Source organism: Taudactylus pleione, unplaced genomic scaffold, assembly GCF_031769625.1.
Source record: "Taudactylus pleione unplaced genomic scaffold, aTauple2 ptg000251l, whole genome shotgun sequence".
Classification (NCBI taxonomy): domain Eukaryota; kingdom Metazoa; phylum Chordata; class Amphibia; order Anura; family Myobatrachidae; genus Taudactylus; species Taudactylus pleione.
Genome location: NW_028284653.1, coordinates 6,583,897 through 6,607,523, shown reverse-complemented (window position 1 = coordinate 6,607,523; position 23,627 = coordinate 6,583,897). Strand labels below are relative to the sequence as shown.

Sequence of the window (23,627 nt, the reverse complement as noted above, 5' to 3'; positions counted from 1 at the left end):
AAAATCATGGGGTACCCAAGTGACAAAGACCCCATAAAAAAATGGGCAAGTTCTTTTTTTTTAATTGCTCTGGGCACCATCAACCCTAATTGTACCTCTGGCAGTGGTAAGACACCATCTCAGAGTTGCTCCACATAACCTGGGGAGGGGGGGGCAGCGGTGGTGACAGGAAAGATGAGGTCCAGCAGCTCTCCAGGACCACTTTAAGCCCTTGTCCTTGGGATCGAGTTTGAGAACCTGTGGTTAACTTCCTCAAGTTTACATGGCAACCAACCTTATTCCTCGTCAGTGTAATAAAAGCCTGCTTCTGCTCAACCTACGTATTTTCCAACCTCTACAAATACCGTAGTTAAAAATTTATTTAACTCCACTCCAGATAATTTAGTCCAGATTATTAAAGCAAATGGGAAATATCCCCATGTCTGTCATATGGTATAGTAAAGGAATAGATAAACCAGCACAGATCAGGCAGCCCCACTTCCCGTGTATTTCCCATAGTCATACTCACCATCCCGCAGTATATCCCGGGCTGTTCCAAGTCCCCCTGGGTCTGTACTGCTTCTCCCCTCCATGTTGGATACTGGAGTTAGGACTGTCACTGCAATCCTCCACGTATGATGACGTAAAACGGTTGCGCCTGCCGGTCGCACACTCCAACGTCAGCGAATACAGCGTGGACAGCTGCTGCCAGAGACCAGTCCGGTGAGTGAGAGCGGTCAGTGTTGGTGCGTATGTAGATAGGGACCGGGTCTGAGTGCACAGGTAATGCTGGGGCTTTATTCTTTTTGTAAAAGTAAATCGCGCACTCACTGCTTATGTGTCAGTGAAGCTCCTCTGTGCTTCAGCATAGTACGTGCAATATACAGCCAACTCTCCAACATGACCCGTTCCATTAGGTACAAAAAATGCTCTGCTCCTGGGCTTCCCACCTAATGTATGAGTGCAGTCACCTGTGTTGTACTAGGTAGTGGATGAGACAGATGTTTCAGCACAGGTGTCTGCAATCGGGGAAGTTCAGGAGCAGAGTATTGTGTACCTAATGGAAGGGGTCATGTTGGAGGGTAGGTGTACAATATCTAGCATGGTATTTGCTGAAACAAGGCAGAGAACATCTTAGACGTCTGTGATCACAATTATTTCTGTCACAGACCAAACATATTGTATTGCACTAATTGTAAAATAAATGTTTGAATTTGTTGTAAGATGTGTAACCCCTTAAAGTAGGCTTAGCCAAGGGATTTACTGTTATGGGAAGGGGAGCGGTGGTATTAAAGAGATATATGTTTTTATTAGGGATGGGACATCAAAAGAAAACATTGGAAGTACCGATGTTTTTAACATTGAATGCAAAACTTTATTTGGATATAAACATTGGTTCTCTGAAACCGATGTTTACCAATGTTTTTTTTTTTTTTTAATATACTGTATTGAAACATTTAATAGACTTATACTATGGCTGTCTTCATGGAGGCAAACAGTGTATGTATATATATATATATATATATATATATATACACAAAGCAGCACAAGAGGGTATTTGATTTCAAGGTGGCATTTTAAATTAGATGTGTTTGCACATGTTTTTATTTTCTTGCTGCAGTATCTGCAAATAGCTGTTTTGGGCTCATTATCTTTCCTATCAAAATGTTTCCACAAATGACTTTTGGGTGGTGCCATTTTATTTGTATTGTCAATACTCACTACTAGTGACAGACAGTATTGCAGAAGTGTTGTGTGTTACTGCTGGCAGGGCACTACTAGTGACAGACAGTATTGCAGAAGTGTTGTGTGTTACTGCTGGCTTCGCTCGCCACGCTTCGGGCATGGTGGATCGCTACACTCACCACATGGTTATATTCCCCCTCTATGCCCACTTGGATGGTAGGGAATGATGTTGGAAACTGGCTGATGATGTCATGGTCAATCTACGGAAAGGGATCTAGCTGTTACCCTCTCAGCTCCTCACCAATGATGTCACTACAGACACTGAGGTACCGCTGGGTCTGTCACATGCAGAGTGCACATGCAGTGAGTGCCTGACAGTGACACTATGAGACTGACAGCTCAGTTACCAATAGCTGCAGCAGCCAGACACCCCAGCTGCGGCAGCCAACCAGTGTTCACTGAGAGCAGCACCAGTGACAGTGAGCCAGGGGTGGGACTGTCCTATGTGCTGCTGCTAATTGGCTGACCAGAGTGTCTGTCACTCTGTCAGCCACCTCCCCCAGCAGCAGCATGCACACAGCAGCCATAGCCCAGTCAGTGTTTTGTACTCTATTCTTAATAGTTGTAGTTTTAGTTGTAACTGACTATAAAACAAGGAGAGAGCCAGCTGGCAGCCCAAAGCAATGACAGCACCAAAGTGTTACAAAAAAAATAACTAAAAAAACATTGGAAAAGCAGGGAAAAACATCGGGGGAGAAATCTTGCGATGGTAATGAAACATTGAATCAAAAACATTGCAGGGTTAAACATCGAACATCGAAACCATTTAACCGATGTTTCCGATGAACCATCAAATGATTCCCATCCCTAGTTTTTATTTAAAATAATTCTGTTCAAGCATTTTTTTTTTATCAAACTCATTTATTTGGGAATCGATGTATTACTGTTTATTATATGTTTGTTTTTACTGTGTACTAAAATAGTAAGATTTGCACTTCTATACACCTACTTATTACATCAAGTCTTCTCTGCAATGTTTTATACTTCCAGTTCATTTGCTAGCTGTTAACTGCATTCATTTAAATTTACTATAGTTCAAGTTCCAGGTAATATTTGATTGTCTTGTTTGCGTTTATTTTAAAGGATTATCTGTCCCTATGTATCTTCCAAAAGGAGATGACAAAATATTCCTCCCCCAAAATCCAGTGGATTTGTTCTGTTCTAGTAATACAGTAAAAATATGTGCACCCATGGTACGATATTCCAAGTAAGTATTGGTGTATTTTTGTTCAACAGTCCTCATTTTGCTGGAGTGTGCTTGCTTTAGTTTCTTAATATGGCATTGAAGAGTCATATGAAAACCGTTATTTCAGTGTCATAAATACTGCAAAACATGGCTGTTTTCTAGCACATTTAGGAGGCAATTAAATTTTTTTTTTTTTTAATGCCGTAGCGGTACACATGATGTACTGTTAGAACAGCATGTGAGTTCTTCCACAGTGATGCTCAGGAAATTAACGTTGGGCTACTATATGTATAGGCGCACCGCACATCACAATACGTTGAGTGATGTAACCTCACATAGAATTGAATTGCCCCCTGAATGCCCTTACATGTTGTTGTGTTAAACCCCAGTAACTTGAAATGTCAATTGCGTTTATTGTGCATGGCTAACTTGCACCTGCAAACAGGGGTGGGGGGTGGTAAGGGAGGACACTTCATTTAGATGAACCATTCATTTGCATTGCATGCAAGTAAATGGAGTACTTAGCATCTGCTAACCACTAAATGCAAACACTCCCAACTGATAGTAAATATTGCTAGTGGGTATGGGGGTCATTGAATCTAGTTTGCTACTTTTCATATTCATTACATGCTTTTAACTAATGTTAACAAATGGCATGGAATTTGGCACCACTGGGTAAATTGTACTTTCAATGTTTTTCTTTTATGGATAATTGTATATTATCACTTTTTCCTGTTTTAGGCTGGCTTTCAGAACCCTAGTGAGAAAATATGGCTGTGACCTTTGTTATACACCAATGATCGTCGCTGCTGACTTCGTCAAATCTGCCAAAGCCAGAGACAGTGAATTCACTACAAATCTAGGTATTTCCCTGAAAACAAAGCATAAGGCAAACCACAGACAAGTGCCTATATAAACCAAAGTATATTCTTTATTCCAGTGTACTGAACCAGAAATGATTTGTTTTCCTTTTTTCATGGGTCGTCTTACAGTCTGCAAAAAATGGATACATCATTAGATACATTAAAAATGCAACTATTTGTGATTTTGTTTTTTTTTTAGTAATGTCAGATGTTCGTAACTTAAATAGTTATAACCAGTACTGCATGATGTATCTCGTGAGGAGTCGCAGTATTTTCCATCCTTCTTTATTTAATTAGCTATCTTGCTATAGTTATAGAAGTACTGTTATCCATTATCTTATTGTAGATTGTTGGTGTTTTAGTTTAAATGTTAGTATTGTGATGAAATACATTTTCACATGTGCCTGATCCATTTCTGTAGGTGATCAGCCACTTGTTGTACAGTTTGCTGCTAAAGAAACAAACGTTCTAGCTGATGCAGCCCTACTTGTCTGCCCTTTTGCTGGTGGCATTGATCTGAATTGTGGATGTCCTCAGAGGTAAGCCAAAACTTTGTTTTTCATTAATACTTTCACATCCAGATTAATATATGTGGAGTACCCAGGGCAGGTATCTTGCGACTACTTCAGCCAACCACCGTTTATCCTACTTCACCCAACCACTGTTATGCATACAGCCTAGGGGGGTATGTGAGAATGAACAGAGCATTAGAAAGCCAAAAGCAGCTATTAGTCTGTGCGGGCACACCCCGAGCCCCCATTTTGTGGCAGTGGAGCCAAGGAATTTTTTAATTTGTGGTCGCCCTTTTTGGAACACCTATAAGCCCACTCTGAATTCATTGTTTCAGCAAATGCTGGTTATAAACTGTGAATTAGTTATTTTGTTGGTGTAACTAACCATGCCCTCATAACAATGTAATATCTTTAAAACAACATTTTTAGTGTCCCTCCCCAGTTTTATTTCCCTCTTTTCCTTTTTCCACTGTTCTTATTTCTGTACCCATTCAAGTTTTTGATTACCAATAAAATGTAATTACAAAAAAGGAAGACTTTTTATTTAAAAAAAAAACAAAAAAACTGACAAACAACAATGAATACATATAATATTGTTCATGGTGTTAAACCATTGTGATCTGTTGGGAAAGATTTCGATCTGTATAGGACAGAAGAGGCAGATATTATGTAGCAGAAACTGTGCAAGATGTTAGTCAATATGTCATTCAGACATTCATGTTTAACACGTCATTTAAGACTTTGCTTAGTTGAATACAGTAAGTACTTTTCTAATTACCTTTATTTATCTCTTACAAATATGAAACTTATCCTAACACTTCTAACATTATTGTGATTCCATCACCTGTTTTATTGCTTAATGGAACCAATGGCTTTAAGCAGTACACAATAAATTAAGAAAAAAATAAGTGCTGCACTTCTAACGCATTTTATAATTGTAACTTCCCACTATACTCCACACACTCATCCACATTCCATGTATTCTAGCTGCATCCACCAACTATGGCGCTTATACACACTACAGTAGCAACCACCTGCAAGCACAGTTCCACCTCCATAGACAATTATACATTTATTTCTAGATTTACTAGTTGAAAGGACCCACACTAGCAGTATGTGTGTGTATGTATATGTGTGCATGTATGTGTATTCATATATATATATATATATATATATATATATATATATATATTACACAATCTCCATCAATAGCTTAGTGCAAAAAGTGTTCTTCTAAATGTTACAGTAAAATACTATTTTAGATGCTTTCCTTTCATTTGGCAATGTTGTTTATATATTGAACACAAATATTACTGTCATGCTTACATGCTCTGTGGCATGCATTTGTTTATCACCAGTGTCCCACATTTCCAGCTTAAAATACTGAGAATAATTTACATCTCACATACACTAATTCCTTGTGATATGGTGGACAATTCTTTGCTAGAACTAATGCTGGCTGTTGTAGTTCAACTATTTTTACAGAGCCACATGTAACCTAAGCTTGACCTAAATTACACTTGATTCTCAACACTGTTTAAATCATTCCACAGGCTTTTAAGTGTAAACAAAACCTAGTTTTAGGGAGTTGGAGCTAGATCTTACATAATCTGCCCGTTTTCAAAAGGGCAGAATGCGCCCTGCCCATTTTGAAGGCGCCCTGTTAAAACAGCTTACAGTTGCCGTCCTCACCTGCGGACCACAGTGTCCCGCGGGTAGGTAAAACTGCGGTGTAGCGATGCAGGGCAAATGCGCCCGACAGCTATTCACAGAGAAAGGAGAGCTTGAGGGAAGCCCAGCATGTCCATAAGAGTGATGAAAAGGGGCTGCATCTTAAAGACACACTCCCCTTTCTCGTGGCCACGCCCCTATTCTGGTTCGTATGCCGGAGTGCCCTTTCTCTAGGTCAGCTCCCTGCCTGGCACCGGACCTAGAGTGAACACTAACTATGGGCCTGATTCACATTTGGGAAAAGAGTAAGAGAGTAAGTAAATGTACCTGGACTAACCATTTTGCACAGCAAGGGGAGCAAATACATACATTTTATTTGGCTAAATACTGCTGCTTTTGCTTGTAGCCCACACATGCTGGATAGCTTTATTATTACACTGCAATTTAGATGTCACTTTGGACACACACCTCCCAAATCAATCTAAATCCCCTTCACGGAGAGGACCCTGACATCATCAGCCAGTGTTCAGCGTCATTCCCTAGCATCCAAGAAGGCATAGAGGGGGAATACAACCTTGTGGCGAGCGGGCAACTTTCTCTTCTTTAGGTGGGGACAACTTTCGGTACTTGTTTACGTATAAAACACACGTACCATTTAAAACACTCATTGGGTTCTCTCTGCAATGAGTCCGTAAAGTACACAAGTACCAAATAAAATCTAAACTTGGTATAATTTCTATACATGGTACTTTCAAAATGTTTTGTTGATATTTTCTATGAAAGTATGGTACATTGTGTATATGATTTCCCCAATAACATCCACATTCCCCCCCAGCTGTAGAATTGGGTGTGACGCATACCTAGCATCACACCCAATTCTACAGCTGGGGGGGAAAGCCACATCATTGTGGCTTTCCCATGGCTAGGATCCACGAGAAGTTTGAGAGTAAATTGTTGTTAATGTAGCTGGTTTGGAGTCCAACACATTGTATTGATAACTATAGAAGTGCTACTATCAAATTGTGTATTTTGGAATCTTAAGTGTAGTCTCAGGTATAGCTTTAATAAAATAATTGCTTGTTTGGTGACGACTTGAATCTTTTGAAAGAGCTCAGGTAGAGACAGGCTGACACAGGCGGTTCAATCACTGTATCATGCGACTAGGCTGCACTGATTTTTTTCTTTTGTGGTGAACTTGTGATTGGAAGGGAGTGTATGCGCAAGTTATAGACCAATATTGTTTCTTAACGCTGATCTGAAAAAAACATATGCAAAAGTCTCCTGCATTGAGCCAATGTTAGGTCATGCCTGCTCTCACCCAGCCATATCAATAGGTCTTATTTATATAGCCAACTGTACACGCCACCCAATTCTGGTCATAGGCTTTAACAGGGTTGATGGACTTCTATAGAGTAGACTCTCTTGGTGTTCAACGTTAAGAGTGAATTTCTCAAAGGCATCATAACCCTGTCCTAGAGCCCATCTGCCACTATTTCTGTTAACTGCTTCTCAACTGCACCTTTTGAAAGTCCTAACTGGACCCACTAGGTATGTCTTTGTTGACTTCTGGTTTTCTCCCTTATCCTAGAATCTCTCATCAAGGGTTTGGTGTGATAGCAATATGTCAGGCATCATCACCACAAGATCATTTTATACATCAACAATGTGCTGCGAACATTGTCCTGCCTGTTGTCAACAAAATTGTGTTTCATAATGATAGCTGCAATCTGGGCCATATGCCATCTTTTGCTGACTATCAGTCAAGATGGCATATCCCCAACTTTTTTTTCACAGCAGTCAAGGACCACGGCCCTACACTTTTTTCCGTTATGCAGGTAGCATGTGAATTTAAATGGTAAAGAAAGTTGGGGGTGGTTCTCCATCCTGAAAAATCTACCCAAGACCTCTATTTGCATGTGCATAAAGTATAACATGTACAAACGATACCGTCAGTGGTACATGATCCCTTCCAGAGTTAGTGCATTCACTTCCATAGTTTCTGATATATGCTAAAGAGGCTGCAACCAGGCTGGAGCATGTGCCCCTAACTGCAGAAACTCTGCGGTAATGTTAAACGTCTCATTCAAAGGATTACCAGGCTTCTGGTTCCCCATGAACCTCAATATTTCCTCTTCTACAAGGTATCTTTAATTTTGCTAAATGTGTTTATATAGGTTAGCTGAAAAGTGCAGCTCTCAATTATACCCCTTTCAGACATACAACCCGGGAAATTTCCTGCTCAGACTCGGGAATTTCTCCTATGCAAATTCCCGGGTATTTGGTCGAAGACCCCCCTTTCACACTACAGTGTCTACCCGGGAAATTCCCAAGTAGACCCCTTTCAGACATAAGCCGGGTTTTTCTGCTTACCTGCCTCTCCTTGCCGTCTGCTCCTCCTAGCCTATCCCCTCTACGTCTGCCACTGATGATGTCATCAAAGGGCTGCTGGAAGCCGGAAAATCAAAATGCAGCATTTTTAATTTTATTATTTAATCCCGGTCTCCAGCGCAGGCGGGTGTCCCCAGCGTCCGGCTGATTCCATCTACAGCGACACAGCCACTGGCGCGGGGGGTGGTGAGTGGCAGCGCTGAGCATCCTATAGGACGCTCTGCGCTGCCAACTCAATGTAAAAGCTGCTTGGTGCAGCCCGGGAGTAGTAAATTCCCGGGTAGCACCATTCAGACATAAGCAGGGTAATTTCCCGGGACTTAAATCCTGGGAAATTCCCTGGTCGATTGAAGGGTCAGCTACCCGGGAACGTGTTCCCGGGTAGGTACCTTTCAGACATACGCGGCAACTCGGGCATTTGGCTGAGGCAGGCCAAATTCCTGGGATTCTCGGTATGTCTGAAAGGGGTATTAGTCTAGAAACAACTTTAACCTGTGTTTGTTCTTATACCAGGTGGGCAATGTCAGAAGGTTATGGCGCTTGCTTAATAAATCGTCCTCAGTTGGTCCATGATATGGTGAGACAAGTGCGCAGCTATGTCGAGAATCCAAGATTTTCTGTGTCCATTAAAATAAGGTAATATTAGACCACTGCTACACGTTATTATTAAACTGCTCTGTAATTATTAGTATTGTTATCATTAGTCATTTTAATAGAAGTGTGTAGTCTGCAGGAAAAAGAATTATGCTTATTCATTAGCAACTGACTTCCCTCAACCCTTGTCAAAAACCATAACCTTAATCTTACATAACTCGTGTTTTTATGTAATGCAATAAAGAAACCATAAGATACTGGAAGTACAGTAGTCAGTAATGACATGCACTGTATTCATAAGCAGGCAAATGTGTTCATATATTTTTATTTACCATCACGAAAAGGTATTAAGAACACAAAAATTATATATACTAGCATATAATAACTAACACAGAGGGGTATATTTACTAAAGTGCGGGTTTATAGAAGTGGAGATGTTGCCCATAGAATCTGGTTGCTATCTATTATCTTCTAGAAGGTGCTACATAAATAAGTAGAATCTTATTGGTTGCTATGGGTAACATCTCCACTTCTATAAACCCGCACTTTAGTAAATATACCCCAGAGTCATTGTTTTAATTGCCTAATTAGCTGGTACAAGAATATATGACTAAAAAAAGGTACAGATTGGGGCACATATTTATTGGGCACCAGTATGTGTATGTCTGACAATGTGTTCAGTTTGTCTTGGACAAATCTTTACAGTTTAAGAAACACCTCCATACTATTTGACTCATGTATACAGCAATATGAGTCAAGTATATTCAGTAGCATGTACATAAAGAGTTCCTAATAATCTTAGCATTATGGTATTGACACAACCATCCCAAGAGTGGTCATTCTATTTAGCTGTCTCTTTAGAAGTCAGAGAGAATGTGCACATGGGTGCTTTTGATCCTCCTATGCTAGTGGTTCTCAAACTCTGTCCTCAGGACCCCACACAGTTCTCATTTTCCAGGTCACCCAGCAGGTGCACAGGTGTATTCATTACTCACTGATACATTTTAAAAGATCCACAGGTGCAGCTAATTATTTTAGTAGTAATTATGTGAGGAGACCTGCAAAACATGCACTGTTTGGGGTCCCAAGGACCGAGTTTGAGAACCTGTGTCCTATGCTGTATTTCTGTTTATGGTTGAAATCAATGATGGGTCTCCACTTTTTTGTCTAGAGGTTGCAAATACATCAGTCAGCCACAACATGATCAAATCCTAAAAACAGATATCTCGAAACCTCAAATCCACAAAACACAGTACAGCCTTCTGTATCATCATCATATCCCCAAATCACCTTACAGTCCTGTGCATCATTATCATATCTCCTAATCACAATACAGTCCTGCGCATCATTATCATATCCCCAAATCACAGTACAGTCCTATGCATCATTATCATACCTCCTAATCACAATACAGTCCTGCGCATCATTATCATATCCCCAAATCACAGTACAGTCCTATGCATCATCATATCCCCAGATCACAGTATAGTCCTCTGCATCATCATATCCCCAGATCACAGTACAGCACTCTGCATCATTATCGTATTCCCAAATTACACTACTGTCCTCTGCATTATCACATCCCTAGATCACAGTACAGCACTCTGCTGCATCATCACATCCCTAGATCACAGTACAGCACTCTGCTGCATCATCACATCCCCAGATCACAGTACAGCACTTTTCATCATCTCCAAATCGCAGTACAGTCCTGCGCATCATCATCATATCTCCAAATCCTAGTACAGTCGTCCTCATCATCCCTAAATCACAGTACAGTCCTAAACAGCATCATCCCTAAATCACAGTACAGTCCTGTGCAGCATCATCCCCCAAATCGCAGTACATCATCCCCAAATCACAATACAGTCCTATGCAGCAGCATCATCCCCAAATCGCAGTACAGTCCTACGCAGCAGCATCCCCAAATCACAGTACAGTCCTACGCAGCAGCATCATCCCCAAATCGCAGTACAGTCCTACGCAGCAGCATCCCCAAATCTCAGTACAGTCCTATGCAGCAGCATCATCCCCAAATCGCAGTACAGTCCTATGCAGCAGCATTATCCCCAAATCGCAGTACAGTCCTACGCAGCAGCATCCCCAAATCGCAGTACAGTCCTATGCAGCAGCATCATCCCCAAATCGCAGTACAGTCCTACGCAGCAGCATCCCCAAATCGCAGTACAGTCCTATGCAGCAGCATCATCCCCAAATCGCAGTACAGTCCTACGCAGCAGCATCCCCAAATCGCAGTACAGTCCTATGCAGCAGCATCATCCCCAAATCGCAGTACAGTCCTACGCAGCAGCATCCCCAAATCGCAGTACAGTCCTATGCAGCAGCATCATCCCCAAATCGCAGTACAGTCCTACGCAGCAGCATCCCCAAATCGCAGTACAGTCCTATGCAGCAGCATCATCCCCAAATCGCAGTACAGTCCTACGCAGCAGCATCCCCAAATCGCAGTACAGTCCTATGCAGCAGCATCATCCCCAAATCGCAGTACAGTCCTACGCAGCAGCATCCCCAAATCGCAGTACAGTCCTATGCAGCAGCATCATCCCCAAATCGCAGTACAGTCCTACGCAGCAGCATCATCCCCAAATCGCAGTACAGTCCTACGCAGCAGCATCATCCCCAAATCGCAGTACAGTCCTATGCAGCAGCATCATCCCCAAATCGCAGTACAGTCCTACGCAGCAGCATCCCCAAATCGCAGTACAGTCTTACGCAGCAGCAGCATCATCATATCCCCAAATCACAGTACAGTCCTGTGCATCATTATCATGTCCCCAAACACCGTTTCACTGCATGTATACAAGGTAGAACATGGAAGGGACAGAAGATGCAACATGCTTTACTTTGTGTCTTCCATGTTGCTTTCAGAGCCAGTGTGCACAGTCAGTGCAAGCTTCTGTCCCTCCTCTGTCAGAAAGCCAATAGATGAAGTGCACCATAGGAAGATCAGAGCCACATGTGTGCATGTAATAGTAGCAGAAAATATTCTGTAAAATGTTCAGAACACACACAGTGGAGACTTTATTCTGAGTCAGACGCGGTCATGACTGTGTCTGTTGGTGGTCGCCCATATGCAAATGCCATCCTTATGCAAATGCTGCTACAAAGCCCTTCCCTGGTGTACATCCATGCTTCATAATGTGCAAGGACTAAGACGCCCACTATCGGCGTCCCTAGACGAAATACTGATTGGTGCATCTCTACCTATGGCAGGTTCAGTTTCTCCATCTGAGTATGACCTCCTATGTGAGCGGTGAAGCAACCACTTTCACTATCACACCCGCAACACTCCATAAGTCAGACCATTTCCATGCGTGCGCTAAGCCATCTCCCTGTCACCGCCCAGAAATGCCCACTACATTTTGAACACATTTCTGAGACTGTTCTCCTTGCGCCTCAATCATAATCCCAACACTGTGCGCATGCTATCTGGACGCATGTGCAGTGCGACATATATGATGCGCAAAAGACAAAAATTGCTCCACTGCGTCTGACATCGGCAGTGCAGCATACTGCCATCTCCGCATAACTCTCCATTAGCACTAAATGAAACAATCATTCAAATGTATAGAAACCATTTGCCAAGGTGAAGCTTTTCTGTGCTCACTGGTGTTGCAGAAGTCACTCATACTGTATTGCAGTGTATGTTTCCTCACTCATAGTACTAGTGTCGTATTTTATAGGGTATGTCCACCTTGTGAATATTTGGTTTAAAAACCCTATACTAGTGCCTATATGTAAGCAATGATCTTATATAAGTCGTTACAATAGTTTGAAAAAAAGACCCTTCATTTAAATATGTACGTTGATAAATGTAATAAAGTGCTCTCCACGTATAGTCCGCTTTCGTTTTGATATCGGAAAGTTAATCCAATGCTGCTACTAACAGATCATAGACCAGCCTTCTTTAAGGTCAGAGAGAATTATCCAGTTGTGTAAGCAGGCACCAAGCTTCCAGTAAATCTGGAGCAGTCCCCTTAATTAGCGAATTCTCACAGGTTGAACACATTAAAAAAAAACATGAGTAATGGGATCCTTCATAGTGCATAAAATCTTTAATTCTAGCTGCAAAAGAAAAGTGTACAAGAGGCATAGTATTAAATAGGCATAAACTGTACACTGAAGGAACAGCCTCACATGAGCGAACGGTTGCAATTCAGGATATATAATACCCATACTGAGGAGATGTGAAGACCTCCATCAGAGTGGTTTTGTCATTAGCATAATGGGTGGGGGGAATAAGAATCACCCGACTAATGTGGGAATTCTTATATTTCTTTTTTGCCGTATATGCTGCACATATAGAATTAAAACAAAAAAAAAATTATTTAGAGTTTCAGTGCTGTGAAATAAGCGTATCAAAGAAACCAAAAGTTAATTGTATGATTTGTTACTCGGTAAAATGATCGAATTGAACAAGGGTCTGAATACTTTTGCAAGATGCTAGATAAGAACACCACTGTAGTAAAAATTAACCCCCAGTAAGCATTTATTTCAATAGTACTATTTGTCCAGAAATAAGAGATCTACCAAATCAAATTCTACAAGGGTGGAATAATAATTTCTTAGGACTGTTACCTGGATACTGATAATGAGTGTACAAAAATAAATAAATTAATCTTAACTTAAATTTCTTGAATTTTAGGATTCATGCTGACATTGTGAAGACAGTAGACTTGTGTCGGAAAGCAGAGGCTGCAGGTGTTTCCTGGATCACAGTCCATGGGAGGCTTCCCGAAGAGAGACATCAGCCTGTGCACTATGATGCAATAAGAGTCATTAAGGACAGCCTGTCTATACCTGTTGTGGCTAATGGAGATATCAAAAGTTTAAAAGAAGCTGAGAACATTCGTCAAATTACAGGAGCAGATGGTAAGTTAATGGTGAGCTTCAGTTATCACTCATGTGCCACTTAGATGAATGTTACATTGCACCATTGTGGGTATATTCAATTGGGTGCTAGATTTTGACTGCAATTCTTAAAGCGGGTATCTTGACCAATTACCGTGGCTAACTAAGCTCCTGATTTTCACATTATCCAATTGAAAACAATATTAAAATGGGGAATCTGCCTGTACACTAAAAAACTGCAAATAAATATTGAATAACAGTCTAGTAGGGGTATTCAATATGGAGCGAAAAGTCATTTTTTGCGACAATTTTGCAAAAAATTGTGTCATTTTTGCTGGTTTTGGGTTTTACGCTGTATTCAATTTCAAAGACTTTTCGCAGGTTCGAAAAGTCTTTGAAAAAAAAACGGGAATAACTTTTCACCACTGAATAGGTGGTGAAAAAAAGTGCAGAATTGGGGTTTAGGGGTGCAGGCTTAAATAAAATAGCCTGCACCCCTGGGAATGACATTTTAAAAATAACTGTGTCAAAAAAAGTTTTAAAAAAAAAATAGGGACACCCAAAAAAATTAATTTAAAAATTGGGGTGAAAAAAAAAAAAAATGGGAAAAAATTGTTTAAAAATAGGGAAATAGGTTCAGGGCTATTCTGCAAGTATGCGGCAGGTGTTTTCTAGAATAGGCTATTAGCGGCAGGTGCATAGTTGCAGAAATTTTTAAAACTTACTTTAGGGACATAAAAATATGCTAGTACCCATTTTCATGTACCCCAAATTTGATGGGACCACTTAAAAAAACGAAAAAAATAACCTAAGTGCTCTTCTGCAACACTTCTTCAATGTCGGGAAAAAACACCTGCTGCGGCTATTTAAATCCCCGACTTTCATTTGCAGGCTAAAACGGGGGTACCCATAGTGATCCCCCATGTTTTTACAACTATAGGGGGGTCCTACAATTTATTCAAGGAAAAATTAGTTTTTTTACGCAGATCCCACTTCGCAGTTTGCCGTTTTCGTAGCTTTTATATTGAATACTGGGATAAAGCGGGCGCGCGCCCGATACTTTATCCCAGGAAAATCTCCGATGTGGAGCGAAAAGTCCAGCATGGACTTTTCGCTCCCAAATTGAATACCCCTCTAGATGTCTCTTACTGTCCCAAAGATAAATATTTTGCGCTTTATAAAATGTTTCAAATAACTGATTTATGTATTTTGTAATAGCAGTGAAAATATAGAAAGCAATAATTTTTCGATAAAATAAATGCTATAGTTCTATTTAGGGGTGCATAAAAAGGCTAACAAGTTGGTGTTTTTTTATTTTTTAAACCATTTGAAGCCACTTTTAAAAAATATAAAAAAAAAAAAAACCTGTAACTCCCACCTGCAATGTTTAAAATCCATCCATCCATCCATCCATCCATACCTGTACCACATCTTTTAACTCATTATTCTGCACTTTACAGAATAATACCCCAATAATGACATGTAGTTATTGGCCCAATTAAGCTAATTGATCATTAGGGGAGGGGGGTGTCCCAGGAGTTCTGAACCAAGGGCCTGATTCAGAGCCGCTCGCTCTGACAGAGCGCTCGCTCTGAATCAGGGCCGGGCTTGTTTCTTTTTTTGGAGTGGCCTCTTGGCCGCTCGCATAGCTGTGGGTGACCACCTACAGCTATAGCGAGCGGCCATGATGATGGTCAAGACCAACGCGACCATCGGGCTTGCAACGAGTCCCTTGAAGTAGGGTCTTGTCTGCCGCAAGCCCCAGAGAGCTTTCGGCTCTAACAGAGCCGGAAGCTCCCACTGACATCACTTGTGATGTCAGTGGGGCTGCCCATGGGAACGCCTCCGTTTGGGCAGCCACCAAACCCCCCCTCCCCCCGGCCCGCCCACCAGAGGGGGCGAGCTGTCGCTCAACATCGACAGCTCGCCCCCTTTGGTGCGAGACCCGGAGCGACGGATTGCCCGTCGGTAGCCGGGTCTCGCGCATTCGCACGACGGAGCTGTCTCCGTCGTGCGCATGCCCTGTGGGCCACCCTCGACCCGGTTGCGAGCGCTCAGCGCTTGTGACCGGGTCTGAATCAGGCCCCAAGTCCTGACATTTTTCATTTAAAATAACGATTTTTCTCCTTCATCCACTGGAGCATAGACAGTGGGGTATAGAGGGTGGTAGAGTAGAGCCTGGCACTTTAATTTTAAAGTGTGCCTGGCTCCTCCCCCTCTATGCCCCATCAGCCCCAGTTTAGAAATTGTCCCCGAGAGAGATGGTGCACACTAGGTTGTCTCCAGCCTTTTCAGATTGTATTTTTTCATACAAGCAATGAGGACAGGCAGACTGTTTACTGTGGCAGTCTGCCTGCTACGTAGGAGCCGGCGGGAAGGGAGTCGCCACGGCTACTGCGGCCTGTGTCCGGCGTCCCTGAAGGGGGCATTAATACTTTGTCATCGGACCCAGCTGGGCCTGCAGAAGCTTACACTGGCTTGTGTCCGGGTCCCCCGTCCCCCCCCGCCCAGCATCCCTGCCGCAGCAGTGGTGAGTATGACCACCACCCTTGACTAGCAGGGGTGGTGAGACAAATCGCTGGGCAGTGTGAGCTATGGCACTCACACAGGACGCTAACTGATTTCTCTCCTGTTAGTCAAGGTAAAGGACACCTGGGGCATATTGGCGCTGAAATATGTGGTTCTGTTCACTAAAACAGCCATCCAGTGTGCAGCCAAGCGAGGTTATAAGCCCACCTTCAACAGCATTGAATCTAGCCACGTGTTTCTAATGCAGCGCATGGTCCTCCTGTTGCCGGAGGAGGACCATGCTGCGGCTGTTATTGTTAGAAGAAACGCTGCTCCCATAGTAAGCGCTGCACGGATATTTTAAACAGCACGATCCTGCCATTTTCCGGTGCACCGCTGAGCAACAGCTTATTAACTCTAAAAACAAGTTACCGATGTTGAGAGCTGGAGTTAGCGGTGTTCCAGTACTCCTGCTACCCTGCTTGAATTCCGCGCAGGGACTCGTAACGGGAGCTCCCCTTTCTGTTTGTCAGAAACCAGTATTATAAACTGCTCCCTAGGAGCCTCTTATTATCGCGCTCTCTTAGCCAGATGCCCGCCAATTGATAACCTAGTCATAAAATGATTGGGGCTGGTGTTTTGCTCCTACATGCACAGCCCACCGTTTTCTTGTGCAAGGCACCAGTAGTTTTCAGGTGCTTTGTTTGATTGCCTGTATAGTTCTTCTGACATAGAAGTAGCATGGAGCCGGGTGTGCTGTCTCCTGCGTTTTTCTTCTTATGCGCTGCATATTTGGCAATACTAGGCGACTGTATTTGCTGTGTATATATACTTCAACATCATTCCATAAGTATGTATAATAGGAGCAGGTGGCTCCATTGCTAAGGTGTCTGACTGCAAAGCCTAAGGTGTGAAGCTCGGTTCCCACATATGAATGTATTTCTTCGCACTATACATTAGATCTGTTGGCTCCTCCCCTAAATTTCCACAACCGTTTGTGCTAACTTTGGATCTTATGTGCTCGCTTCGGCAGCATATACACTAAAGACTTTACATGTGTGCTCCAGGGGCACTAGTGTCCAGGTACAGCTTTGGCTACTCTAATTGTGGGCATTATGCACCACATCACTTAGGCCATGGCTTTGCGCCTTTGATTAAAATTTAGTGTAGTATTGTTCCTTTCAGTAAATTGCAGCACAGAACAGGTATTCTAAATACCGTATATATTAAGTAGGCTGCGATTTGGTGTTGGAATAAAGAGAGACATTTTTCGAAGCCTTCTGTATCCCTGTATATGAACCCTTTCAGGGTACATTCCGGTACTCCAAAGTATTGACCTGTCGCAGACTGATCAGATCTAGCTCAGCATGATCAGTCTCTTTTGCGATAGCCCCATTTATAGTTTCTAATTAAATATCCTCTCTTAGAGCTTAATTGGTTTAAATTACAACAGACTGCAGTTACAGTTTCTATTCTGCAGCCCCAGGGACCACCCTCCAAGAAGTTAGACAGGGTCAGGTCTGTCTTGCAAATATAGTGGAACTTGGTGGTGCAGGTTCCAGCTGTCTATTATTTTGTTATGTTCTCTATTTTAACATCGGTGTCATATATGTGAACAACTTAAACGCTACAGGGTCTTAGTTAGTATCTCACGCTAGGCTTCCTGCGTCTCTCTTTAGCCAATAAGCAATACTATGCATTAATGTAACAATGCTTACTCTACGTCTTGTGGGTAGATCTCTCTTTCTCTTTTTCTCTTTCTCTTTCTCTCTCTGTCTCTATTCCTCCCCCCCTCCAGACCATTCTAGGGCTGTTAGTTGTGCTTCTGTCAGTAATAGAGTGCGGTCCCTCTGTATGACCATGTGCGTTTCCACTAACAATTCTGCTAGTTTTCTACAGCATCTTCAACTGCATCATCTCCAGGTTGAAGTCCGAGCTGTAGAGCATTGGCTCTCAGAACGCCTACGGACCTTATTGAAATTCTGCATACCTGACTCTGCTGGTCGCTGAGAGTATGGGAAGGTCAGTGAAATTTCTACAAAGGGACCAGGGAGATTCAGATATCTCACAGGTAAGTGGGTTTATTCCACCAATGCCTGGGCAGCTGTTCCGGATAACGCATACCTGACATTGCACCCTAGCTGCTGTTCTAGCAGTCATCCGCCAGTATATGGTACCTTTTCACGTCAGTGTACTCTACACATGAGATTTTTTCTGGCGCGTGGGTTCATAGTTCCAACACAGCTGCTGTCCTTGCAGTCATTTGAATATATCCGGTACCTGCACATGCCAGTTGCCCCTACATCTTAGATTTTTCTTGGCGTGTGGGTCCATAGTTCCAATACAGCTTATTCCACCATCCCGGAGAGATACGTTATCTGTCTCCACTGGTGGTGTTTGTATCACCCTGCCTTCATTACCAGAAATGCTGTCTCTGTTAGGTGTGAGTACTGATGGCTGAGGCGTCGACTCCCAGTTTACAGTCGCTGGTTTCAGTTCCAGCCATCTTTTAAAAGTTGTATCCCTCTTTTGTGACTCCTCTGCTAGGAGTAATTTCCTCCATTTTGGAGGGACTCATTCTCTGTCAGGAATCGTTACATCACCTACCCTCTTCTGCCAGATGGAAGGCCGATAGTCTCTCTTCAGAGTGCAAGATAAGCTTTCAGTGCTGCTTCACTATGACTACTGCTTGTTTTGGGGGCCTTTTCCTGCTTCATCTCTTATGCTGAACTAGAGATAGTGACGCTATTACGCTAGATTCTGTTGAGGTCCTGCTTCAGTCTGGATGCCACGCAGTAGGCCTTGTTATGGTTTACTGTTCGGTGCTGGTTTTCATGACAACGATGCCGCCCCTTGCTTCTCTCTGGGAACAAGTGCCGTTATTCTCCTTATCTTTGGGTATCCCAGCTGGTTATCTGAGGCACCTTCGTGAAAGCCCTTCTAGGTTCTAGCCTCTTTAGTTAGGTACTTCCCTTTATTGGAGATGGCCCGTGTCTCTTGCCTGTAGGCTAGCTCTTCTTCTGAAGAGATTCTTAGGGTTCTTGAACTCTCAATGGCTGTTGCTTCGTGGTTTTCAGGAACTAGGTTTTTCCCGTTTTTTTTTTTCCCTACTATGTTTCGTGCCAGGAAGCTGGTTCCGACTGCTCACTTTCATCACTTTTGGAAGTTGTCTGTAGTTTGGCTGATACCGGGGCTTTGGTTGTTTCTTCCAGGCGAAGAGGATGCTGTTTTCTCATGGGCTCGCTGAACGATTCAGGTTGCCATCTATCTACTTCCAGAATGGATTACCCTGCTAACTGAGTCTCTGCAAGCTGTTGTAGTCTCCGATCTCACTTGGGGCAGCCTCTGCTTCTGCCCTGTGGAATCTCAACTTGTTGGGGGGGACTTCCTACGATCTAACCCTTCCGCTGGTTGGTACCCCCCAACGGATCCGCCGGCACAGCAGCTGAGAAGGTAAGCTATTCAGACTTGCTGGATGGCTGTTCGATGTGTGTTCCCTGACACCACAACTGGGCAGGCATTTGAATCTGCCCACCCAGTTGAGCTGTCAGTCACCGGCGGTTCCTGCAGAAAGTATAGATGCACCGATTATATCTGCCATCTGCTGTGCTACAGAGCAGATGCTATGTCTGTGAACGACGTCTGCAGTACACATTTGCTGGCGCGCTTGTGATATGTTGGCCGTTCAATTGAACGTCCAATATATTGCCCAATGTGTACCCAGCTGTAGATGCAACATAATCTTCAAATAGAAGCATGCGGGCATTTATTTGGTACACGTACAGTACATAAATACATATTTTGCACAAAGCAGAGGGATATCAAACACCCATCTTGTGTTCCATATATTTTAAATGTACTCCTATTAATACAATACTGAACCTTTTTTTTTTTTTTCTAACAGAATTTAATGTTTAGATGGAAAACCTATTTTTATGAAGGATATCACATTGTTCGTGTTCATCTGAAATGACAGAAAAAATATCTTGCATATGAGTGATCTACACTTTATCTCTCTCCAAGATTTGATAAATCTCCCCCATACTATAAGTTGTCCATACCAACCAATCAACTACTAACTAACTTTACAGGCTGTGCTAGACGTGTAACAGTTAGAAGCAGATTGGTTACTTTGAGCAACGTCTCCACTTTATCTCCCCAAGATTTGGTAAATATCCCCCTATTTGCTGTGTGATTTTACTGTGTGTATATATACATAAGGTTAACTATAAAGTTTACAATTATCGGTGATAAGCAGCCATTGCCATATGTATCTTCTATGATGCTCAGTCTGCATTTGCCCATTTTAGATCAATAGATACATTTTGTTTATTTGTAAAATTAAAGACTGTGTTAAAAATAATAGCCTATGAATTTTGTTCTGACTTCCACATCACAGCAAATTGACTGCAATTTTGCCCTAAACTGCCAGCAATATGCAGCGGGATTAAAGCCCACAATGTAGACCCTCTCCTTCTCTAATAGGCCCAATCTGTTCAGCATCTGCTAGGGGTGGTGGTATAGGTACCAAGGTAATTATAAATAGAATGATTAAAACTTTGCCCTTGTAATTGTAATATTAGTATTAAACCCTTAATAAAATATTGCCGTCAGGGTCAGCTCGACACCAATTTCTTTGATAAGCGAATATAGATTTTGGTGCCCCTTAGTGGAATAAACACTATTCTACACAGATATCGTTAAAGCCTCATTGGGCCTATATATCAACTACTGTTTCTGCATAATACACAGCTACTTATCTGGCGTAATGGTCGGGCTGGCCCTGGGTATGTTGATAAAAATTCTGAGGCTGTTACTTCTTAAGTGAATTTTTTATTTAAAAAAAATAAAATAATTTACATTTAGTCATTAGTCTCAAAACACTAGACAGCATTTTTATTTTGTTTTCCAGGTGTGATGGCTGCCAGAGGCCTCCTAACAAACCCAGCCATGTTTGCTGGATATGAGGAGACACCGCTGTCTTGTATTCTGGACTGGGTTGACATAGCTCTGGAACATGGAACACCTTTCACATGTTTCCATCATCATCTGATGTATATGATGGAACGAATAACCTCAAAACAAGAGAAGAGAGTTTTTAATGTTCTATCTAGTACGTCAGCTGTTATAGATTATTTAAGAGATGTTTATGGAGTATGATGTCACTTAGATTTTTATTTTATTTATAATCTATTCTATTTTGTTATACAGAAGATAATTTGACTCCAGTGGAGGTCCATATATGGTAGTTTTAGCTATATCACAGTATTTCCATCATTCCAAAACACATTTTGTTAGAAGTGCACACATAGCTGGTGACACAATGTGTTACTTTGTGTGTTGACCATTTTACGTTGGGACAAACATTTATTTTCTGGGAAACCTCTTGCTGATATTTCAGTTTTATCATGAATATTATTAATTTGACTTTTACATTGTACCAAAGAAAAAGAATGTGTTGGCAGACATGCGATCAATCTAGTGGCCTTAGGGCCTGATTCAGAGGTGGACAGAATTGCAGAGCCGCACACAATAGGCTGTGCAATTCTCTCCACCTAAAATGCAAAGCAGCAGGAGGTGTCTGTAGGAAGCAGTGCTGGGAATACTATCACGACCGATGGTTGCTCCTTTGGCCAGGCTGAGGTAGCTGGAGCTTACCTCAACCTGGCCAGGTCCTAGCAGCTGCAAGGCCAGGAAATCTGCATCTTCCGACGCAGACCGTGGTCTCGTCCCTCCTTGAAAACTTGGCGCCACAACTCTGTTTCCGGGAACGGTGGCTAGTCAATCACGCTGCAGCTTGTGGAGAGGGGCGGGGGGTCGCGCCACTCAACCATTGGGTTGGCGTACATCTCTGAATTAGGACCTTCGTTTTTATTGTCTTATTTTTTTACAGGGATTTTTATTTCTAGATCAAAGTCTTAACAATAGCCATGAATTCTTCTTTACTAAATTATTGCCACCACAACTGCTGGAAGAGATTAGTTATTGAAACTATCTTCCTCTCTCTAAAAAAATAACCTCTTCCTTAAATTACGATTCAGATTACTCCCCTCAATTTTAAAGTGTGTACTGTTTTTTAGAATTATTTTAAAATACTGCCCTGCTGATCTGTATTAATGGATGTTTTTTATATCGCCTCTCTTTTCTCCTCTAGCTGTACACGTTCTGCTTTTTGAAGTATTTCCTGATACATTTTCTTATAGAGCCCATGTATAATTTTAGTAACCCTTCTTTTCATTTTTTTTTTTTTTGAACTTTTATTAATGTATAGGATAAGATGGAGGCTCCAGTATTGTACACAGGGAGCAAAAATTTAGTGATTTTTAGGCCCTATTTCAAAGAACGATTCTGATTGCAGTATTTGCAGTTTAATTTCTGACTGTGCATTCCCAGATTTAAAAGCATGTGTGTGAACACACACACACACACACACACACACACACACACACACACACAGTGTAATCGCCACCTTAGAGTGGCAATGTAGTTTTCTCTTCCAATATCACAATTCTATCTGTTTTTGGATTCACGTGTCAAGTTTACATTGTTTTTCATTTTGATGTATTAAACTTCATATTTCACACTTTAGTCCATGTATCACCTGTTAACCACTGCACAATTATGTTACCCCTGTTGGGGTATCAATGCTATTACAAATTATTGTATCTGCTACAAAAAGTCAAACCACACCTAAAGATTTTCTGTCCAACCATCCAACTAGTTGATTGGTTGGAATGAAAATCTGGTAACGTATGGGAGTAACTGATGATCAGCAATTTGCTCCTAAATGGCAGAAAACAGATGAAAATGGTCGTTCAGACAAGTTTGTTAAATGTTTGATGTAAACAATTTGTTCAAACAACAGCTTTTGTCTATTTTCCAGCGTTTGGGAGCAAATTGCTGATTGTCATTTGCTTTCATACCTTACCAGATTTTCATTCCAACCAATCAACTAGTTGGATGGTTGGACAGAAAATCTTTAGGTGTGTACCCAGCCTTAGACCGCATTGCTGTTAACATGTTGTTTTAAGTGCAAAAGTTTTGTTTCTGTATTCATGTGCTAAATGTATTACTTTTATTTTTTTACTGCACAAATGACCTGATTACTGGAGGGTGCAAGAGGAGCCAAGCAGAGCGTAGGTTGCTCCTGTGCCTTCCTGGTTGACATGGCCATGGTCCCCAACGGCCGGCCTCATGTTAAGATATCATGATGTCAATGGCGCCACCCGCCGTAGAACGTAGGTAATCTGGATTTCGGCTTTGGTTTGGAAGGATTATTCCTTCCCAGACTAGGTCCCAAAGTCCCAA

At 42.0% G+C, this 23,627-nt stretch overlaps 2 protein-coding genes across 6 annotated transcripts in view; one reads left to right on the top strand and one right to left on the bottom strand.

Annotated features, from left to right (window-relative positions):
- COG5 (component of oligomeric golgi complex 5) overlaps positions 1-875 on the bottom strand; it is a 507,901-nt gene extending 507,026 nt beyond the window's left edge. Inside the window, exon 1 of one of the 3 annotated variants that reach the window (XM_088480203.1) lies at positions 509-875. In XM_088480203.1, coding sequence (XP_088336329.1) covers positions 509-572 — 64 coding nt within the window. In that variant the 5' untranslated portion in view covers positions 573-875. The remainder of the gene's footprint in view (positions 1-508) is intronic. The other 2 variants (XM_088480204.1, XM_088480202.1) reach the window with 2 other exon arrangements.
- Positions 544-22,907, top strand: DUS4L (dihydrouridine synthase 4 like). Of its 3 annotated transcripts, none has more exons than XM_088480205.1 (7): positions 547-702; positions 2,809-2,932; positions 3,653-3,774; positions 4,196-4,313; positions 8,859-8,981; positions 13,606-13,832; positions 21,232-22,907. In XM_088480205.1, the coding sequence occupies exons 2-7, from the start codon at positions 2,823-2,825 to the stop codon at positions 21,477-21,479; spliced, it is 948 nt and encodes a 315-aa protein (XP_088336331.1). In that variant the 5' UTR covers positions 547-702; positions 2,809-2,822; the 3' UTR covers positions 21,480-22,907. The 3 variants fall into 3 exon arrangements, with proteins under 3 accessions (XP_088336333.1, XP_088336331.1, XP_088336332.1); XM_088480206.1 differs by lacking the exon at positions 547-702 and adding an exon at positions 710-762; XM_088480207.1 differs by lacking the exon at positions 8,859-8,981 and having other exon boundaries at positions 544-702.
- Positions 22,908-23,627: the final 720 nt, after the last annotated feature.